This window comes from Dipodomys spectabilis, unplaced genomic scaffold (genome assembly GCF_019054845.1).
Source record: "Dipodomys spectabilis isolate Male_0828 unplaced genomic scaffold, ASM1905484v1 ptg000329l, whole genome shotgun sequence".
NCBI lineage: Eukaryota > Metazoa > Chordata > Mammalia > Rodentia > Heteromyidae > Dipodomys > Dipodomys spectabilis.
In genome coordinates, this window is record NW_024871006.1 from 1,113,739 (window position 1) to 1,135,703 (window position 21,965).

A 21,965-nucleotide genomic window follows, 5' to 3' on the forward strand; every position below is an offset into this window, starting at 1 on the left:
ACACCATTTTTGGTTTAGTGTTTAAAATCCACCTCTAAATACCATCATAGGTAGATTCTTTTTTTTTTTTAGTTTACTTTATTGTTATTTTAAAGGTGATATAAGCTGAGTGCCGGTGGCTCATGTCTGTAATCCTAGCTACTCAGAAAGCTGAGATCTGAAGATCACAGTTCAAAGCCAGCTTAAGCAGGAAAGTCCTTGAGACTCTTATCTCCAATTAATCACCAGGAAACCAGAAGTGACACTGTGGCTCAAGTGGTAGAGCCTAGCCTTGAGCTCAAGAGCTCAGGGACAGCACCCAGGCCCAGAGTTCAAACCCCCCAATGTCGAAAATAAATAGATAAAATAAAAAATAAAGGTGATGCAAAGAGGGATTACAATTACTCAAGTCCATTTCCTTTCAAACAGTGTCTTCCCCTTCCCTCACTCCCTCCCAGTCCCTTCCTTCCATCTCCACTCACGAGTTCTATAGTTCCCTTTCACCAGTGTCCAGTGAGCTCCACCCTATACTTTTTCACCCTTTTCCCCTGAGTTCCATAGCCTCCTCCCACCCTCCTGAGGAATCACACAAATACACCACACATAAAGAAGCATGGGTAGACTCATTAAAGAAAAACTCATAAAGCTGGGCAACAGTGGATCACACCTGTAATCCTAAACTACTCAGGAGGCTGAGATCTGAGGATGGTGACTCAAAGCCAGCCCAGGCAGAAAAGTTCCCCAGAGTCTATCATCTCCAATAAACCACTCAAGTGGTAGAAATTTAGCCTTGAACATAAAGAGGCTCAGGGACCACGCCCAGACCCTGAGTTCAAGCCCCACAAATGACAGACAAAAAAGAAAGAAAGAAGGAAGGAAGGGGAAAGAAAGAGAAGTCTCATGAAAGATTTCTCATTGGATGTATATTAGATTAGCCTTGACAAATCTCAAATAATAAATAACAGTAGGGGCACCTTTGGCCAGCCACTGAGCCACACTTCAGAGGAACCAGACCTTGAGATAATCCAGTTTTCACCGATTTGGAAATGTGCTGTCAAGCTATGGCTTCCTACAGGCTGCCAAGGCTGCTGGACAGTACCCTGACCGGAACTTTACTGGCAGCCGTCGGGCGCTTTGCCCCAAAGGACTTGATCTCCACTGAACCCCCACCACGGCTTCCCCGCCAAGGGTGGCCTCGAACCCAGGAGATGCCCAGCCTATCCTCCTTAAAACCATCAACAAGCCAGGAAAGATTTTTTTTTTAAATTGAATTTCCGATCGCAGGCTCCTCCCAGTGGCGACCCTGGGTGTACACTCCCAAACTCAGGTTCTCCGGAGTTTCTAAGTACAATACCCCACAACCCTAAATAAGGGAGCCAAAGTCCGCCCAGAAATGGGAAAATAAAGGCCTGGAGCTCGGAACGGTTTCCAACTGTACCCCGCAGGTCTGCGGATGCAGGTCTGGAAGCTGTTTGCGTCCCCACCACCACCCCAGCTCTGAAATGTGACATATTCTCCTCCGACAGACGCGGGGTTCCCCCAACGAGAAACTCCTAAGGGGGCTTTCAGGACATCAGGCACCTAGGGTCGGGGACTTCGGAACGAGGGGCGCCATCAGGCCTCCCGATCGCCTACCGGGCGCCCCGGGTGGTGGTGGGGGGGGGGGGGGAGGGAGGCAGCCGTGCACCTGTGCGGGCGCCGCGTCCGCGGGCAGGGCGCGCGCCCCGGGCCGGCGGTGCTGACTCAGCCCGGCTGCGGGCATCCCATCCGCCCAGCGCGGTTGCTGGGGCGCTGCAGCAAAGCAGAGGCGGGGGATGGGGGGGGCGAAAGGGGGGAAGCAGAGCACCCTGAGAGGCCCGGCCGCAGGCTCCCCAGGGGCCCCACTGCGGCACTCCCTCCCCACCCCCACCCCCAGAAAGGGAACTGCAGGGGTGCACGAGTTGACGAAATCGGGGTGGGGGGGGGAGAAGTGGGGCGTTGAAGGAGGAACTCGCGCGCCGCGACGCGCGCGGCTCACACCCAAAACTGGAAGGAACCTGTTCTGTCCGGGGCACGCGCGTTCCCAACTCCCCGCCAGCGCCCCCGGATCTTCAGGGCGCGGGCAGGGCCCGGTGGTGCGCGATGGGAAGGCGAGGTGGGATGTCTGCAAAAAGGAAAGCAGCCTGGGAGTTGGGGGGGGGGGGGGGTGAACGCGTGCGCGCGCCCGCCGGGAGCACTCGGAGAGGGGGTGCCCCGGCGCACCCCAGCACTCTGGCGTTCCCACTTGCATTGAAGCAAAGTGCCGGGGTCTGCTGGCCGGCCATGAGCGTCCCAAGGAGACGCGCCCGAGTTGGGGGGAAATGAGGACATCGTGCCAAGGACCCCAATGGTGCCGGCGGGGGCAGCCAGTCCCGGACCACAGCGTAGTTACCTTCCGTGACCCCAAGCCCGGGCAGGCAGGCGGGCGCGGCGCGCGCTCGGCGCGGTCCCGGTCCACGTGGGTCGGCGCGCGCGCGCTAGGCCGCCCCCCCCCCTCCTCGGAGGCGCCGGCGCTCGCAGCACATGGTCGGCGGCGGCGCGCCCCCGAGGCCGGCGGAGACCGGCTGCAGCCGGTATAGGATAAGAGATAGGCAGCGCGACGCGGGGCCCGGGGCGCGGGCGGCGGCACGCACGGCCCGGGCGCAGGCGATCCGGGTGGGGGGCGGGGGAGGGAGGGTGTGGCCCTGGCGCCCAGGCGCGGGACCGGGTGGGGGGCCTAGGGTGTACTGGGCTTACCGGCCGGAGCCAACTAGTTATAGACTCGGGCTCCACGCCCTAGAGGGTTAAACCTTTTTTCATGTTACCGAGCGGCTTATAAGGAGGGGGAGGCCAAGCCTCCGCCTTATTGAGAGCCTTTGGGGGTTTATTCTCTTCCCTTCTAACTTGGTGAGTTGGTTTTAATATTTTACACGTTTAAAAGTTTGATTGTGGGGGGTGGGTGGATTTTTTTTTTAAATAATGCGTGTGTGTTGGGGTCTTTTGGGGGGGAGGGCGGGAAGGCAGAGGAAACCCCTTCACATTGGATCATTTCTGGGGAGCTTATTCCGAAGATATTCTGTGACACTTGGCAGAACCCGGGGCCACCGGGAGGACGCGCTCTCGGCAGCGTGGGCCGCGGAGAGAGTGGAAACCAACCCTAACCTGGTACCGCTGGGGTCCGGGAAATAACGCCTCACCGCCCCGATCCGGCCTTGGCTGGCCCCTCACCAGGCTGTTGAAGAGACTCGCCATCGGAGGGGGTGCTCAGCTCCTCTTTGCGTTTTTTTTTCTTTATTTTTTTGCATGAAGTTCCCTGCGCGTCACCAGAGCGAAATGTCAGGTTCTTTCCTCGCCAGGCTCGCGCGCGCGTGCGCGCGTACACACACGCGAGGCGACCACTGAGGCACATGCCGGGAAAGTGGGGTTCCCTGGGTCGATCCTACCTCACCCCCGTCCCCGGGGTGCCCCCCCCCCACATACACACACGAGACGCCCCTGCCCTCCCGGGAAGGCGAGATTTCCTGACAGATCGCGGATCCTTTACACCTCGACCGACGGACGCCCCCTGTCAAGCGGCTGACCGCGGGGTCCCGCGCAACTTCCCTGCTTCCCGGGGCTGCGCAGCCCGGGGGAAGCTCCGGGTGTTGCTGAGCCGCGCGGTCGAGCGAGGTTTGGCGGGCGGAGGAAGTGGGTTATTTCCTCCAGGGTTGTTTTTCTTATCTTCCACCCCCCGGGCCAGACAGGTGAGAAAGGGTTTTGCTAAGAACACGGTGGAGGGCGTCAGCCTTAGGAAAAGCTGTCAGTGAAGAACAGCCATGAAAACTTGTCCACCTGGAAGCCAGGTTCTGTTTCCACAGATTGTCTGTGCCAGCTCTTCTCTGAAGTTGTTTTGTTTTTTACCGTGGTGTTAAGGGAGACTTTTCTGTGATCTGAATGCTTTTGTACAATCATGATAAGGAAGGTGTCTGGTTGAAGAAGAAGAAAAGCCAGATCTTACACCTCTTGTGATCTCTCTCTGTCTCACACACCTACTGTGTAGCTTTTTGGGGGTGGGGGGGAACCAACAACACAGGAGGTGGGTGACTACCGGAGAAACACCTCTTGTGATTAAGATAAGGGGCATCTGTCCAAGATAGAAACTGAGGGTATGTAAATAAAACAGTGCAACCAAGTGGAAAAAAGTCCTGTCTTAATGAGTACCACGAATCCTGAGTTGTTCCTCCTGTGGTTTCAAAAAAGCAGGACTTTTTTTCCTCAGTGGAACTCCTGAGGAGGACACTTAAATTAGGGGCTTGGGTTTCAACATCATGCTCTTGCAAAAGCCAGCGGCTGAGTTGGTGGTAGACAATGACTCCATGCTGTCTCAGCAGCCTCCAGGTTAGATTTGGACTTTTTTTTTTTTAACTAAAGAATTTAAATGAACTTTACCCACCTACTGACTGGTTTGGACAACTGGGGCCAGAGACAACTTGTCTAAAGCTGTTGCGCTTAGGCTCTGCCTGTATACCATGGAAGCCTGTGTACTGAACTTTGCTCTGAGCTGACTCTGGACTGACCTGAGATGATGTATAATCGATATTCTTCTGCCCTCAGAGCTAATAGTTTCTCACCAAGTTAAATCTCAGTGAAAATCTAGGTAGAACAGATCTCCAAGTCTTGGCAAACTACCCATTTATTCAAAGGAACACTGTTTTGTTTTCTTGTTTGTTCCCTTTTGAGACAGGGTCTCAAAGTAGCCCAGGCTATGCTGAAATTTGCTGGCCCCTTTGGCCCTTTTCTTCCTTTCCTCCCCCCCATACTTGGACCATGGGGCGTGTGTGTGTGTGTGTGTGTGTGTGTGTGTGTGTTTTGCCTTTGTCTTTCTTGCTATTGTTATTTGGGGTTTACTTTTATTTTCTCCCCCCTCATTTTTTAAAACCAAAACCAAGCTTACTCAAGGAGAAATTCAGCACAGGCTACTACTACAGAGTAACTAACTCCCTTCCCCATATTGTGATGATGTATACAAGGCCTAAAAATCAAAGCTATACAAGTGATAACTAGGCAGATTTGTGTGATGCTATCTCATTTAGCACTGAGATATCCCACCAGCACTCCTCACCTGGGATAACCCCTGTCACCAACACTGAGAGGGGTTTTGTTTTCTGTTAATCTTGATGGGTTCTCTCTCTCTCTCTCTCTCTCTCTCTCTCTCTCTCTCTCACACACACACACACACACACACACACACTTCCTCATCTTGAGTGACTTGGGAAGGCTGTTTTGAAGCGATCCTGGCTCCTGTCTTAGATGGATTGCTGCTTTCCGTGTCAGGGGACATTAATGACCATCCTGGGCTGCTCAGCCTCCAGCCTGAGCTATTTCCCATTCCTTTCTATCTCTCCATTTGTTCCCAGTCATGGTGCCTGACATTACCATACCAAGCATAGGCTTCTTTTTTGTTGTTGTTGTTGGTCGTGAGGCCTGAACTCTGGGCCTGGGCACTGTTCCTGGGCTCTTCAGCTTAAGGCTAGCGCTCTACTACTTGAGCCACAGTGCCACTTCTGGCTTTTTCTGTTTATGTGGTGCTGAGGAATTGATTCCAGGGCCTCATGCATGCAAGGCAAGCACTCTATCACTAAGCCACCTTCCCAACCCCAAGCATAAGCTTCTTAAAGCATCTTAGGCTCTCTTTCACTCAGCCAAATATTTAAACAGAGTCTAAAATGGGTATAGCCCTTCCCAAGTACTGGGTTACTGTGGGAAGGAGGTTATCAAGAAGATGGATGATACTATACTGGATTGATATATTGCTGTTCAAGATTTATAATGTGAATCCAAGACATGGATGAACTGACATCCCTGTGGTATTTTCTGTTGCTCTCCATTAGTAATAAAACCTTTGCCTTGCCAGGCATGGCATTTGGGAGGTTGAGATAGTAGGCTTAAGAGTTTAAGGCAGCTGGGCGCCAGTGGCTTACATCTGTAATCCTAGCTACTCAGGAAGATGAGATCTGAGGATCATGGTTCAAAGCCAGCCTAGGCAGGAAAGTCTTGAGACTCTTATCTCCAATAATCCACTCAGAAAACTGGAAGTGGTGCTGTGGCTCAAGTGGTAGAGTGCTGGCCTTGAGCTGAAGAGCTGAGGGACAGCACCAAGGCCCAGAGTTCAAGCCCCATGACCACAAAAAAAAGAAAGAAAGAAAAAAAGAGTTCAAGGCCAAGTCAGGCTCCAGTGGCTCATGCCAGTATCCCTAACTACTCAGGAGACTGACCTCTGAGGATCACAGTTTGAAGACAGGCCAGGCAGGAAAGTCCATAAGACCACCAAAATCTCCAGTTAACCACCAAAAAGCCAGAAGTAGAGATGTAGTTCAAGTGCTAGAGCACTAACCGTAAGCAAAAAAAGTCCTGAGTTCAAGGCCTAGGACCAGCACAGAAAAAAGAGGAAGAGGAGGAAAAGCTCTAAGACCATGGGTTTCTTATTATGTGGATTTATTATTATTTCGCAGTATTATATATATCATTAAATATTAGTTGGGCTGAACATACATAAGCATATCTATAGATACGTTTGAAAAGATATGCAACTGCAGAAATCTTGCCATATTCATGTAATCCAGCCCAATCAATAAGATTTCAGCTGGGTGCCAGTGGCTCACACCTGTAATCCTAGCTACTCAGGAGGCTGAGATCTGAGGATCTCAGTTCAAAGCCAGCCTGGGCAGGAAAGTCCGTGAGACTCTTCTCCAATAAACCACTAGAAAACTGGAAGTGGCGTTGTGGCTCAAGTGGTAGAGCACTAGCCTTGAGCTGAAGAGAGCAGGGACAGGGCCCAAATGCAGAGTTCAGACCCTACGACTGACAAAAAAAAAAAAAAAGACTTCAGTAAAGCCAGCTTCCCTCTGGGGTTCAATAGACTGTCTACTCTTTATGGTGTCATGGCTCATATCTGCTCATTCTGATGTTTCTTATCATTTGAATGAGAAGGCATAGTGAGGTCAGAGGTACTTTGATTGAGTTTACCAGGACCCAGATAGGGACTTGAGGTTTGAAGTGCCTCATTTATCACTGTATTCTAGATTGTCTTAGACCAGAAACCCAAGGCACATTGTGGCAGTCACCTTTGAGGAAGTAATGCTCAGCAAACGACAGAAGTCTCATGTTGTAACTTAATAGTTTACCTTCTGTTCATGTAGGTACGCCTACATGGCACACTAAAATCAAAATCAGAATGTTGCTTACTGAGTGGCAAATGGGAACAGGAAGGGTTAGATGGATTGTCACTGGCCAGTAACCCAGGCACCTGTCCCATAGAAGGTGAGACACGTCAGTGCTAACCCTCCAGCTTCCCTTTTCTAGGCTTTTCTGATTACCATTCCTATGGTCCATCTAGTTTGTCTTCATTTAAGGAAGGTTGTCTTCTTCACCATCAGTAGGAATACTGGGTTTAGTGGCTATTCTGGGTCCAGGGTTGTGCTCTGATTCCTTGTGTTGCTGGCTGATTTATCCCATCCATCACAAGGAAGTCTTCCAGGTTCTTTGTGGCTCCCATGTATAATTCAAAGGTAGATACAAAAACTTATCCATAAACTACGTATGATTTAAATCTCCAGCAAACTAAGAAGTACGGAAGTATCTCTGCTGTATGTTTGTTGAATCCTCCGTTCTCGTGCTATTAGCAATTCTGAAATCTTTTCTTTTTCCAAATCTTTTTATTTCAGATTAAGAATGACCCAAAAGAAATCAAAACTTTGTTCCACAGTCAATGTGTATACTCAAGTGCCTGATGGAGGATGGGGCTGGGTAGTAGCTGTTTCTTTTTTCTTCATTGAAGTCTTCACCTACGGCATCATCAAGTCATTTGGTGTCTTTTTTACCGACTTAATGGAAGTTTTTAATGAATCCAACAGCAGGATCTCGTGGATCATATCAATATGTGTGTTTGTCTTAACATTTACAGGTGAGTACATCTTCCAGCCCAACCAGAATTGGGATGCCCGGCCCTTTCCCACTATTATGACAGCAGTGTGTTTGTGATACATTCTCTTACATGCCCTTCTGGCCCATTCCAGCCTCTATTAAGGAATATAATGTTCAGAGGACGGAGTGATAAGCAATGAGACACTGAAGAAAGAGTCCTGGTGAGCCAGGCATGGTTGGTTCATGCCTGTAATCCCAGCCCTTGGAAGGCTAAGACAAGGGTATTGTGAGTTTGAGGGTGGGCTTCAAATCATGATCCTCCAGGTCTCTGCCTCTGTAGCTAGATTACAGGCCTGAGCCACCAGTGCCCAGCTCCAAAAACAAAAGTTCCTTTAAAAAAGAATCCAGCCGAGTGCTGGAGGGTCACGCCTGTCACCCTAGCTACTCAGGAGGCTGAGATCTGAGAATCACTGTTCAAAGCCAGCCCGGACAAGGAAAGTCCGTGAGACTCATCTCCAATAAACCACTCAGAAGACCAGAAGTGGCACTGTGGCTCAAGTGGTAGAGCGGTTGCCTTCAGCTGAAGAGCTCAGGGACAGCGCCCAGGCCCAGAGTTCAAGCCCCACGACCACAAAAAAAAAAAAAAAAAAGAAAGAAAGAAAGAATCCAAAATGGAGTGCCTCACCCCTATAATCCTAGCTACTCAAGAGGCTGAGAATCACAGTCTGAAGCCAGCCGGGGCAGACAAATCTAAGAAACAGAATTTTATCTCTAAGTAACCAGCAAAAGAGTCCAAAGTGGAGAGTTGGTACAAGTGATAGCATGCCAGCTCTTGAGCCCAAGCCCCAGTACGGGAGGAGGGGGAGGTGGAAGGAGGGGGGTGAAGAGAGGGGATGCAGTGTATAGGGAGAAGAAAACACAAGCAATCATAGGAAAATAGGTAACGTGGTAAATACATAATTTTGTAGATACTCGTGGAGATCTCTCACCTAAAAATATAGACAGAAGTTTCATATTCTTTCCCCCACCATGCCCCTCAATCACCTCTCTCTCTCTCTCTCTCTCTCTCTCTCTCGCTCTCGCTCTCTCGCTCTCTCTCTCTCTCTCTCTCTGGAATCAAACCCATGTGCTCTGGGGTCCTGGGTTACCACTGAGTTACACCTCTAGCCCCTTGTCTCTCTCATTAAAGAGCTCCAAGAATCTCAGCTCTTTTGAACCTATTCAGTAGCCACTGTATGCAGATTGGGCATAGTCCCTCAGGGTCAAGACTTGCAGGAAGGACTCACTCTGTGTTCCTTTTCCCACAGCACCCCTGTCCACAGTCCTGAGCAATCGCTTCGGACACCGGTTGGTGGTGATGGCAGGAGGGCTGCTGGTCAGCACTGGGATGGTAGCGGCCTCCTTCGCACAAAAAGTTTACCATATGTACATCTTCATTGGGGTCATCTCAGGTGAGTGCCTGCCTGGGTTGGAGTTCTCTACATGGGAGGGGAGGGGAGGACAAGAGGAAGGGAGGATGGGAAGGGAGCTATGGGGAGGGAAGAAAACTAAGCTCAGATTGTAGTTTAGAATAAGTACTGTGTGTGGGTCAGTGGCTTTAAACTAGACAACATGGACTAGTTTAAATGTAATATGTATGTGTATTTTCAAATGCCCAAACGTTTTGCTACCACTTCAGCCACAGCACCACTTCTGGCTTTTTTCTGTTTATGTGGTGCCAAGAAATCGAACCCAGGACTTTGTGCATGCTAGGCAAGCACTCTACCATTAAGCCACATTCCCAGCCTGGTGATTATTTTTAGATCAAGTCCTGCAAATATTTCTGCTAGACCAGCCTCTAACCACAATTCTTCCTCTCTCAGACTCCCAATTAGCTAGGATTACAAGCAAGAGCCACCGTCACTCAGTTTGATTTGTTTTTAAACACATGTATCAGTGATGTGGGTAACTTCCCTTTTATTCTAGTTTGCAGCCAGAAAGAATTTTTTTTTTTTACTAACTAGGACTAGTTTCTTTGCCAGTATTTTTCAACTCAAGAATCTAAGGCTCCAAAAAGAGAAACTTCTCTGAAGAGGAAAGAATGATGGCCACTAGACACATGCAGAAATGCTCAACCTCCCTAGCCATAAAAGAAATGCAAATCAAAACAACATTGAGATACCAACTCACCCCAGTTAGAATGGCTATAATCAAGAACTCTAATAACAACAGATGCTGGAGGGGATGTGGACAGAAGGGAACCCTACTGCATTGTTGGTGGGAGTGTAAACTTGTTCAACCACTTTGGAAAGTAGTATGGAGGTTCCTCAAAAGACTCCACATAGAGCTTCTCGATGACCCAGCAATCCCACTTTTGGGCATTTACCCAAATGATCACAAACAAGACCATACTAAAGCTACCAGCATAACTATGTTTATCACAGCACTATTCACCATAACTAAGATATTGAAGCAACCCAGATGCCCCTCAGTAGATGAATGGATCAAGAAAATGTGGTATATATATACAGTGGAATCTATGCCACCATCAGAAAGAATGATATTGCCCCATTTATTAGGAAATGGAAAGACTTGGAAAAAATTATATTAAGTGAAGTAAGCCAGACCCAAAGAAACACAGGTCCCATGGTTTCCCTTATTTGCAATAACTAGTATATATCTGACACAAGTAGATAAGGTCAGATAAGTTGATGTTAAGTGAAATGAACCCCAAGTTAAGGACTCAAATGTTTTTTCTTTCTTGCTATTATGTCTAGCATATTTATAAGATTTTTTTTGTTGCTTTGTATGTCCCTGCCCCACAGTATAACCCGTTTTCACTGTATTTGATGTTGGTATAATTTGTGGAGGGGGAGAAAAAAAATCATTTAAATAGGGATACACGTGGACCCATTGCACCAATGAGATGTACAAGATGTTATGTCGAAAATGAACTTTACAACTTTGGTGTGGGAGGATGGATGGAGGGGGGAGATGGGAAGGAATGGGAAGAAGAATCAAAGGAGGAGGCAACAATGCTTGATAAGAAATACACTCATTATCTTGCCCATATAATTGAAACCCCTCTGTACAGTATTTTCACAATTAAAAAAAAATCTAAGCTCCAAGGCTGGCCTTGTTCTTAGAGAGTCTAACAAAACATGTTTCCCTTTGAAAGGAGTTTTTACAGGTAGGTATGGTAACACAAGCCTGTAATCCCAGCACTCAGTAAGCTGAGGTCAGTCTGGGATATAAAATAATTAAATGGGTGTTATTTACATATGTATGTATGTATATACATATATACATAAAGTTAAAATCTCATACTTTATAATTTTCATAAAAGTTTGGTACTTATCAAGACTTATTTCTATATGCAAGTCTTACATAAACACTATAGATGAGCTGGGCACTGGTGGCTCACGCCTGTAATCCTAGCTACTCAGGAGGCTGAGATCTGAGGATCATGGTTCAAAGCCAGCCCAGGCAGGAAAGTCCATGAGACTCTTATCTCCAATGAACCACCAGAAAACTGGAATGGCGCTGTGGCTCAAGTGGTAGAACACTAGCCTTGAGCTGAAGAGCTGAGGGACAGTGAGTGCCCAGGATCAGAGTTCAAGCCCCATGACCGACACAAAAACAACAACAACAAAAACCAACTATAGGTAATAATATTTTTGTTCAGAACTTTTTTTTTTTTTTAAGTTTTCGTACTTCTAGGAACTCAAAACGGCAGTTGTAGTCTATCCTAGTCCATAGAGAAACTCATTTTCTTGGCTATATGTTTTTCCAGAATGAATTGCTTGGCCTGCAGAATTTAGGTTTCATGACACACACTGAAAAGAGTCCCTAGCCTCAGTCATTCTCACCCTAGAGATATAGAAAAAGTATAAGCTAGTTGGACATCAGTGATTCACACCTGCAATCTTAGCTACTTTGGAGACTAAGAATAGGAGGATCAAAGTTCAAGCTAGCTAGTGCAAAAAAGGTTGAGACCCCATCTCAATCCATAGCTGGGTACAGTGACGTATACCTGTGCTGAGCTACATGAGAGGCTGGGATTGGGAGGATTGAAGTTCCAGGCCAGTCCAGGAAGAAAAATCTGAAAGACTCCTCCACGGATGGAAGCCGGACATGGTGGCATGTACCTGTCATTCCAGCTATGATGGGAAGCCTAAAATAGGCAGATCACAGTCCAGGCACAAACCCAGATGAGAAACAAGACACCATCTCAAATATTAGCCCATTAAAAAAAAACAAAACAAAACAGAACTAGAGGTGTGGCTTGGAACCTACCTGTCAAATCCAAGGCCCCAAACTTGAACCCCAGTAAGCCCCACTCCATACACACACATCCCCCATCAGTAGATGTATCTTTCCAGGATGAGTGCGTGTGTGTCCTTACTGTCTGTTTTGGCTTGTGTGTACAGGTTTCGGATACTGTTTCAGTTTTCTCCCAACTGTCACGATTCTGTCACAGTACTTTGACAAGAGACGCTCAGTAGTCACCGCCGTTGCTTCTACAGGAGAATGCTTCGCTGTATTTGCGTTTGCACCAGGTTGGTGGGCAATGATAGTCTTTATATAGTCACTCGAGCAGAGGAGCGAGGCTGAGGTCCTCCTACATTAACCTTGGTCAGCAGCATGCATGCTTTTGACCATCTGACTAACAAAAGGGCACTGCCTTCTCTTTGGTACTTTTTTCTTTTTCTTTCTTTTTTTTTTTTTTTTTGGTCAGTCATGGGGCTTGAACTCAGGGCCTGGGCATTGTCCCTGAGCCTCTTTGTGCTCAAGTCTAGCGCCCTACCACTTTGAGCCACAGCTCCACTTCCAGTTTCAGATGGTTAATTGGAAATAAGAGTCTCATGGGTTTTACTGCCGGGACTAGCTTCAAACCATGACCCTCAGATCTTAGCCTCCTGAGTAGTTAGGATTATTGGCATGAACCACACCAGTGCTCAGCTCCTCAGCACATTTTTAGGCTCTATCCCCCTAAAAACCATTTTTATCTTAGTCCAAGTTTAACATGAACAGGGAGGTATATGGTTCCTATTCAGTATAACACTTTCTTGAAACATGCAAAATTAACTCCACATTAATTCAATGATTGGAATCATTCCTATTATTAGTCCTCTCTTTTCAAAAGACTTCTATTCTCTGTGGGATTGAGTTATGCCGATAACGCCAGTTTTCTTAATATTTGAATGGTTGACCTCAGCAATTTTGTTATTTATTTTTTATTTTTTGTCGGTCATGGGGCCTGAACTCTGGGCCTGGACACTGTTCCTCAGCTCTTCAGCTCAGGGCTAGCACCCTACCACTTGAGCCACAGCACCACTTCTGGCTTTTTCTGCTTATGTGGTGCTGAGGAATGGAACCCAGGACCTCATGCATGCAAGGCAAGCGCTCTACCACTGAGCCACCTTCCTAGCCCTTTCAGCAAAATTTTTATCTTGGGAACCACAGATGGTGGTGCATACCTGTAATCCCAGCTACTTGGGAGGCAGAAGCAGAAAGATCACAAGTTTGAAGTCAATCCAGGCAAAGCTAACAAGACTGTCTCAAAAAAAAAAAAATTAAATAAATAAGCCAATGGTATAGTTTAAGTGGTACAGAGTACTTGCCTAGCAAACACAAACTGTACCATCAAAAGTCAACAAAAGGCCTGGTGTTGGTGGCTCATGCCTGAAATCCTGGCTACTGAGGAGGCTAAGCTCTGAGGATCACAGTTAGAAGACAGCAGGCAGGAAAAGTCCATGAGCTCAAGGACAGCACCCAGGTCCTGAGTTCAAGCCCCATGACCAACAACAACAACAACAAAAGTCAGCAAAAATCAGCATTGGGTCTGTGGTTCAAATGATAAGAGTACTATCCTAGCAAGTGGCAAGTCCCCATACTGCCAATAAGTACGTGAATAATAACAAGAAAGAAATGTTACATGGGTTACACATAGAAAGACAGAGTTGGCCTGTTATTGCTAGGTGAGTCCAAAGCACTTGTGACTACCCAGGCTGCCTAAACCAGATAGCAAATCCAGGAGCCTTCCAAGACACCTGGGGCTCTCTTGCTGAGCTTATGTTGTGGAAATCAAGGCACTATATTGATTCGCTTTGACTGTCAGCACTGGAAGTTTCGATGAACATCCCTCCCTTATCTGAGCTGATTATGGCCAGCCTTATGATCAGGGCGGGCGGGCGTGCATTATCCCTGCAGTGATGGAGCTGTTGGCTCTCTAAGCATATCCTATATCCAGCCTGTCCCTCCAGCCTCAGCGCCGGCTTAATGGCAAGAGGGCCAAGAACTCAGATACTTAAGGACACACCTCAGGGAGTACCTGGAGAACTGTGGCATTTAATTCTAGGTTAATCAGGGGAGCTTTTAGAGTCTTAAGTTTCTCTTTATTTAATTTACTTTTCCCAAGGATGGAATGAATGAGTGCAACATGCCACAGCTCATAGGTTGGTAAATGCTGGGCGCTAGTGGCTCGTGCCTTAAATCAAGCTACTCCAAGGAGGCTGAGATCTGAGGATCAAGGTTCCAAGCCAGCCTGAGTAAGGAAGTCAGTGAAATTCTTATCTCCAAAAAGTCACCAGAAAACCAGAAGTGGAGCTATGGCTCAAAGTGGCAGAGTGCTACCCTTGAGCAAAAGAGCTCAGGGATGGTGCTTCGGCCCTGTGTTCAAGCCCCGTGACCAATCCAAAAAAAAAAAAAAAGTAATTTTTGTTTTCTTCTTTTTCTTTTTATGGTGCTAGGGATCAACTGTGCATGCTAGGCAAATGCTCTACCACTGAGCTACACCCCCAGCTCTAAAGAGTAAATATTTTAGGCTTTATTGACTATATGGTTCCCATCACAATGGCTCAGATGGGCTGTGTGAATGAATGAGCATGGCTGGGTTCTAGTCCAGGTTTATGCATCAAATTTGACCATTCAACTGGATTTGACCCATACATGGGCCACTATTTGCTGAACCTTGGTGAACATCACAAAGTTATTAATCTCCTTCTGCCTCAGTCTGGAAAAGTATACCCTTCAAAGTTCTTTTGATTTGCTGCATATATAATAATTACTGCATATATAATCATTGCTGTACATATAGTCCTTACTGATTCATAAAATGCACCAAAACCAAGAGTAATGGATAGTCTACCTTGGCCACATCTGCATTGCTTAGTAACATTTCAGACACACACACACTAAAATCTTCATCCATATTTCTTCCTGACACTGTCTCCTGAGTCTGGAGTCCATAAGTGATCTTAGATCTTTTGTTTTTCTCCTGCCTTGTCTAGCCATCACGACCTTGAAGGAGCACATCGGCTGGAGGCACAGCCTCCTCTTCGTGGGCCTCCTACAGTTGAACATCATGGTGTGTGGGGCCCTGCTCAGACCAGTTATTATCAGAGCACCAGGCTCTCCTAAAACCATCTCTCATGAACACCGCAAAGAAGTGCAATATATGCTTGAAAATGAGAAAACAAGAACCTCAATTGACTCCATCGACTCAGGAGTGGAACTAACTACCTCACCAAAAAATGTGCCTAGCCACCCTAACTCAGAGCTAGAATCCAGGGGGGACCAGCAGCAGACCCTAGTGGTCGGCTCCAAGCACAAGGAGAAGAAAGCCCCGTTGTTAGACTTTTCCATCTTGAAAGAGAAGAGTTTTATCTGTTATGCATTATTCGGGCTTTTTGCCACACTGGGCTTCTTCGCACCTTCTCTGTACATCATCCCATTAGGTATCAGTCTGGGTATTGAGCAGGATCGTGCTGCATTTTTATTGTCAACAATGGCAATTGCCGAAGTGTTTGGCAGAATCGGAGCTGGTATGGTACTCAATCGAGAGCCCATCCGCAAGATCTACATCGAGCTCATCTGCGTCATCTTACTGACCCTGTCTCTGTTCGCCTTTCCTTTTGCGACAGAATTTTGGGGTCTCACATCATGTAGTGTATTCTTTGGGCTCATGGTTGGAACTATAGGAGGGACTCACATCCCGCTGCTGGCTGAGGAAGATGTGGTGGGGATTGAGAAGATGTCTTCGGCAGCCGGCGTCTACGTCTTCATTCAGAGCATCTCGGGGCTAGCAGGGCCACCCCTGGCAGGTAATTAAAGTAGATACAAGGTAGATGAATTTTTAGAGTTTGTAGGAATTAGAGCCAACCCCCTCGACTTCCATATGAAGAAACCAGAGTTGAAGGCAATGGTCAGACACTTTGAACAACCAGGTCAGGATCAGAACCTGTGTCTGTAAGACCCAGTTGCAGGAATTTTCTGTCATCTTATTTTACCTAATTCTACACAGAAAGCCATGAATGTGTAACCATTATAATTGCTATATGACTTTTGTACCAAGAGAGCTAAGGGAATTCTGTGTCATTTTTGCTTTCTGTGTGTGTGTGTTGGTACTGGGACTTGAACTCAGGACTGAGGCATTGTCCTTGATTTTTTTTTTTTTTTTTTTTTTTTTTGTCGGCTGTGGGGCTTGAACTCTGGGCCTGGGCGCTGTCCCTCAGCTCTTCAGCTCAAGGCGAGCACTCTACCACTTGAGCTATAGCGCTACTTCCGGTTTTCTGGTGGTTTAATGGAGATAGGAGTCTCATGGTCTCTCCTGCCCAGGCTGGCTTTGAACCACGATCCTCAGATCTCAGCCTCCTGAGTAGCTAGAATTACAAGCGTGAGCCACCAGCACCCGGCTGTCCTTGACATGTTTTTGCTCAAGGCTGGTGCTCTACCACTTGAGCCACAGCTCCACTTCCAGTTTTTGTTTTGGTGGCTAATTGGAGACAAGAGCCTCACAAATTTTCCTGCCTAGGCTGGCTTTAACCATGATCCTCAGATCTCAGCCTCCATATATACCCAGCTATTTTCCCCCTTTTTTCTTTTGTTTCCCTTTTTTTTTTTTTGAGACAAGATCTCACTTTGTTGCCTAGACTAGCTTGGAATTCACTATTGAGCATAGGCTGGCTTCAGTTTCTGGATCCTTCTGTCTCAGCCTCCCCAGTGGTGGTACACGACTACATCCAGGTTATTTTCCTTTCTTAGATATTTGGGAGTTGCACACATAACAGCACTCTGCAAATACTCCTCCAATGCTTGAGTAATGCAGAATATTTCCTTATTGGAGAGATACATGTTTTGGAGTTTAGATCAGATAAGTTCTTTTAGTTAGTGGGATAAGAAACTTTACCCCTCTGTTAAAAGATACGCAAAAAATACCCTGTGAAAATAATACAGCTCTTTCTGTACATAAGAACCTTTCTTTTTTGAAAGAAACATGTACCTAATTGGCCCTTGCTTTATTTTGTATGTGTGTGCGCGTGCGTGCGTGTGTGTGTATGTGCGTGCCAGGGCCAGGACTTGCACTTAGGGTCTCACACTTTTGCTTGGCTTTCGTGGTCATGGTTGGCACTCTACCATTTGGGCCATGCTTCCAGTCCAGCTTTTTTCTGGCTAGAGATGGGATCTCATAGAATTTTCTCCCCAGTCTGGCTTTGAACCTCTACTCTCTAGGTCTTAGCCTCCTGAGGTGAGCAGCTAGGATTATATAGGTGTGAGCCTCTGGTGCCTAGGTTTGTCCAATAGTTTAGATTCTCCACCAGGACAAACTTGACCAATGAAGAATTAAGTTGGCAATTTAGTTATTTTTTTTTCTGGTGCCAGTATACTGTATTTTGAGTGACTTATTCTCTCCAGTGTAGCAGAGATTTTTGCTTTTGACACTATTACCTTTAGGAAAACGAAACACAAGAGGGAAGGTGAGGGAATTTCTGAATGGGGCGAGAGCCAGGTGAGGGGTCCATTGTAGTCATAATGATGGTAACAAAGCGCATACTTTCTCCCTCCAGGTCTGCTGGTGGACCAAAGTAAGATATACAGCAGGGCTTTCTACTCCTGCTCAGCTGGCATGGCTGTGGCTGCCATGTGCCTGGCCCTGGTGAGACCATGCAAAAAGGGACTGTGCCGGACCCGTCGGTCAGGTGAAACCAAGACAGAGAGCCAGCATGGGAAGACACTACAGGACATACCTGAGGACTTTCTGGAAATGGATCTGGGGAAAAATGAGCACAGAGTTCATGCGAAAATGGACCTAGTATGACACATTTTTGTGTGATGGCAGCCGCCCTGTGGCCTGAGAAGCAGGGGAGCCTAGGGGAGATGGGGAAGCAGAGAAGGCACTGGACGCCACTTTCAAGGGAAACGTATGCGAATAGCACTACCAACACCTTTCTTTTCCCTAAGTTTTCCTTTTTGCTTTTTTTTTTTTTTTAAAAACCAAACCAAACAAAAACACCCACTTTCCCCCTTATAATCTAGCTCTGTTCTGTAGCAATACAAAGATATATCTATGTATCTTTTGTTTACAATGTTAAAATAGTGACATGAATTGGGCAAATGGTCACTGTAAGAGCACTGAACTGGGGGGTGGGGTGGGGGGGGAACTATTCTCTGATGAAAGGAAATTGGCCATTCCAAATTAAAACCCAGTGAAGTGTTACAAAATTTCCTAATTTTCAGAAATACAAGTTGTTTTTATAAGACAATTTGAGAAGAAGACTGAGGTTTCTATGAACAAATCATGGCCTCTGAATTTTTCCAAGTATTACGTAGAAAGTAGTGGTGTTTAAAACCCAATGTTTGATTAATATGCAAAAAATAAAACCACATGACAGCATATATAACTTGAACTTCATAAATGTGAAGATTTCTTTATGGCCAGTCAGCACCAGATGTATTTTGATACAGAAGAGACTAAATTACATTAAAAAATGTGTTTCCTGTTGCTTTTAATTATTCAGAAATATGTGATTATAGTGTCTTTAATTTAAACCACTATTTATTTTTTAAGTTATTCTAGGATGATTCAAGGTAATCAAAAGAAAAAAAGAGTTAATCTGCAAAATGTTTTTTTTTTTTTAACCTCCTTTCCACAGTCCTTTAAATGTCTAGAAGAATCCTTCTTATCTTAGAAAGTTATCTCATCAAAGGCCAAACTATAATGATTCTTCAGTAGTTAAAGGCGATGTGTGTTATTTAAAAGGGGGAGAAAACAGACCACAAATCGCCTTAGTTTTTAAATGATCATTTGTTTTTATCACCTTAAGAATATTTGAGGGTACTCTTTGATCAGAATCACATTTCACTGAATTGACCTTTTTGTTTTGATAACTGTTAAAGTATTTTGGTATTTCATTTAGGAGTAGCAGAGACCTTGATGTTACCATCACAGGTTATAAGTTTTGCCATTAACTTGACTCGGTTGTCCCCATGTATCAGGTCATCGTTGTTTTAGAGTTACAGTACGCGCATAGTAAATCTCATTCTCACAGTTTTCTGTAAAGGGGCTCCTGTGAGGATATGATTCTTCTGCATCTCACCCTGCAGGTGATGGTCAATGCTTGCCACTCCATCTAGACTTGTCTTTACTATTAATTTATGAGAACTCAGGGGGAAAATACAACAAGCCTAGTTTGGTTACAGGTACACACAAGCTTGAATATTTCTCTGCACTGAAATGAAAGTGACATATAGTTCATCACCACCGGCTACATTTTTTTTTATATAGCTTTTATGTCAGCCATAGAAATAGGACAATCTTTTAAAGCTTTGGGGAGGTGACAAAGGAAATGACAAAGCGTCTGTCAAAAACAAGACACACCTAAAACAAGGTGCATGTAGCAAATCTCTGTCACTGCTTACAAAAAAGCTCTGAGCTGGTGGCAGTTTTGCAAACTTAACCTGACTTCAGCACTTTACAACCTATTTTGTACTATGAATGTTCCATACAATTTAATATTTATAACTCATGTCCAAGGAATCTGCTCTGTGTCTACTCTGTTAACTGCATGAGAAAAAAAAAATGTATGCCAATTCCAGTATGCCAACAAACAAGGGTTTAAATGTTTAGAACAAAATGAAAACCAGATTATTGACTTGTTCTGTATTAGCAACATTCTGGTACTTCTAGATTTGCAATAAATTTATGGCTTCTTATTTAAAGAGTTGGATTTTCTTTTTTTAAAAAAATCAATTTAGATCATACAGTGTTTTATTCAATTAAAGCTAGACTCAGGGAGACTCCATTCCAATAAATGATATTTTAACTTTTTAATAAAATTGTTTACTCTCAGACACATAAACAATCTCGAGGCATTATCTATAGAACTTTGTCATTAAAAAATAAGACAGTCAAGCTGGGTGCTGGTGGCTCACTCCTGTAATCCTAGCTACTCAGGAGGCTGTGATCTGAGAATCATGGTTCAAAGCTAGCCCAGGCAGGAAAGTCCGTGAATCTCTTATCTCTAATAGACCACCAGAAAACCGGAAGTGGCACTGTAGCTAAAGTGGTAGGGCACTAGCCTTGAGCTGAAGAGCTGAGGGACAGTGCTCAGGCCCAGAGTTCAAGCCCCACGACTGAGAAAAAGAAAAAAAAAACACAGTCTCCAGGCAATGGTGGCTCATGCCTGAAATCCTAGCGACTCAGGAGACTGAGATCTAAGGATCAAGGCTCAAAGTCAGTCCAGGCAGAAAAGTCCCTGAGACTCTTCTCTCCAATTAACTACCAGAAAACTGGAAGTAGAGCTGTAGCTCCAAGTGGTAGAGCACTAGCCTTGAGTGAACAAGCTCAGGGACAGTGCTCAGGCACTGAGTTCAACACCTATGACCAACCAAAAAGAGGAGGTTTAAAAAAAATTCATTTGGTTATTTGTATATTTGTCTTCGGGAAAGGAATCTTCCTATTTGCCCAGGATGGCTTCAACCTGGTCAGCCTCCTGCTTCCCAGGTGACAGGTGTGAGTCACTACACTCTTTCCTATAGAATATTTAAATCATCTAGAAAATGTTACAGTATTGAGACTTTGGTTATGGGTTTTCTTTTTCTTTTTCTTTTTTTTGCCAGTCGTGGGGCTGGAACTCAGGGCCTGGGCTTTCTTGCTCAAGGCTAGCCCTCCACCTTGAACCACCATGCTACTTTCAGCTTTGTATGTGGTACCAAGGAAGCGAACCCAGGGCTTCACGCATGCTAGGCAAGCACTCTACCACTAAGCCACCTTCCTAGGCCCTAGATCTTTTGTTTGAAGAACCTTATGCTTGCTCTGTTGGTATTCTACCAGTTGAGCCACACTTTCAGCTCTGCTTTTGATTTAGTTTAGAGATGGAGTCTCACTGACTTTTCTGCCCAGCCTGGCTTCAGACTTCTAGGATTAGCAGTTTGTAGCTAATGAGCTATGAGCCACTAGCTTCCAGCTATGGCTGAATTTTAAGTGGACCTTAGGGGCTATGTGGTGAATACTTGGTCACCTGTCTATGGCCTTGTTGGGAGATGTGGAACCTTTGGGTGGTGGGGCCTAGTGAGAAGCTGCTAAGTACTGGGCACTGAGACCCACGTCCCCATCCTCTTCCTCTTTGGATGTTCTACCAGGATCCAGACCCAAAGCCACAGGCCCATATGACCACTGACTGAAACTTCTGAAGCTGTGAGCCAAAACAAACCTTCCCTCCTTTTACTCAGGTGTTAGGTCACAGTGACAGAAAGCTGGCCACCACAACTGTCTAAACTCCGAATAGTCCTAAGAACTTGTCTTTTTCTTTTTTTTTTCCCTTTCTTCTTTTTTTTGTGCCATTACTGGGGCTTGAAGTCAGGGCTTTGCACTCTTCCTTGGCTTTTTTTTTTTTTTTATCACAGCTGATGCCCTGCCACTTGAGCCACACCTCCACTTCTGACTTTTTGCTAGTTCATTAGAAATATCCCATCGATTTATCTCCATGAACTGGCTCTGAATCATGATCCTCAGATCGAAGCCTCCTGACTAGTTTAGGATTACAAGCATGAGCCCCCATAGCTGGCTCTTTGGAATTTTATTTCATTTATTTATTGATTTATTTTTTGGTCAGTTGCAGGGCTTGAACTCTGGGCCTGGGCGCTGTCCCTCAGCTCTTCATCTCAAGGCTAGTGCTCTATCACTTGAGCCACACAGCACCACTTCTGGTTTTCTGAGTGGTTTATTGGAGATAAGAGTCTCACAGACTTGGTACTGGTGGCTCATGCCTATAATCCTAGCTATTCAGGAGGCTGAGATCTGAGGATCTCGGTTCAAAGCCAGCCTG

General features: G+C 45.9%; 2 protein-coding genes across 6 annotated transcripts in view; one reads left to right on the forward strand and one right to left on the reverse strand.

The window, feature by feature from the left end:
- The window catches only part of Arsg (arylsulfatase G), a 111,869-nt gene that overhangs the window by 84,427 nt on the left and 5,477 nt on the right, over positions 1-21,965 (reverse strand). Inside the window, exon 1 of one of the 3 annotated variants that reach the window (XM_042702727.1) lies at positions 2,390-2,450. The exons of the other annotated variants lie outside the window; for them this stretch is intronic. The gene's annotated coding sequence lies outside the window, so the exon portion shown is untranslated. Of the gene's footprint in view, positions 1-2,389; positions 2,451-21,965 lie in introns of those variants that run through there. 3 annotated transcript variants of the gene reach the window in all.
- Positions 2,062-19,857, forward strand: Slc16a6 (solute carrier family 16 member 6). Of its 3 annotated transcripts, none has more exons than XM_042665432.1 (7): positions 2,062-2,113; positions 7,680-7,918; positions 9,186-9,329; positions 12,288-12,416; positions 15,150-15,962; positions 17,706-19,116; positions 19,151-19,857. In XM_042665432.1, exons 2-6 carry the CDS (start codon positions 7,687-7,689, stop codon positions 17,954-17,956), a joined length of 1,569 nt encoding a protein of 522 aa, XP_042521366.1. In that variant the 5' UTR covers positions 2,062-2,113; positions 7,680-7,686; the 3' UTR covers positions 17,957-19,116; positions 19,151-19,857. The 3 variants fall into 3 exon arrangements, with proteins under 3 accessions (XP_042521366.1, XP_042558664.1, XP_042558665.1); XM_042702730.1 differs by lacking the exon at positions 2,062-2,113 and adding an exon at positions 2,694-2,883; XM_042702731.1 differs by lacking the exon at positions 2,062-2,113 and adding an exon at positions 2,694-2,883 and having other exon boundaries at positions 17,706-19,857.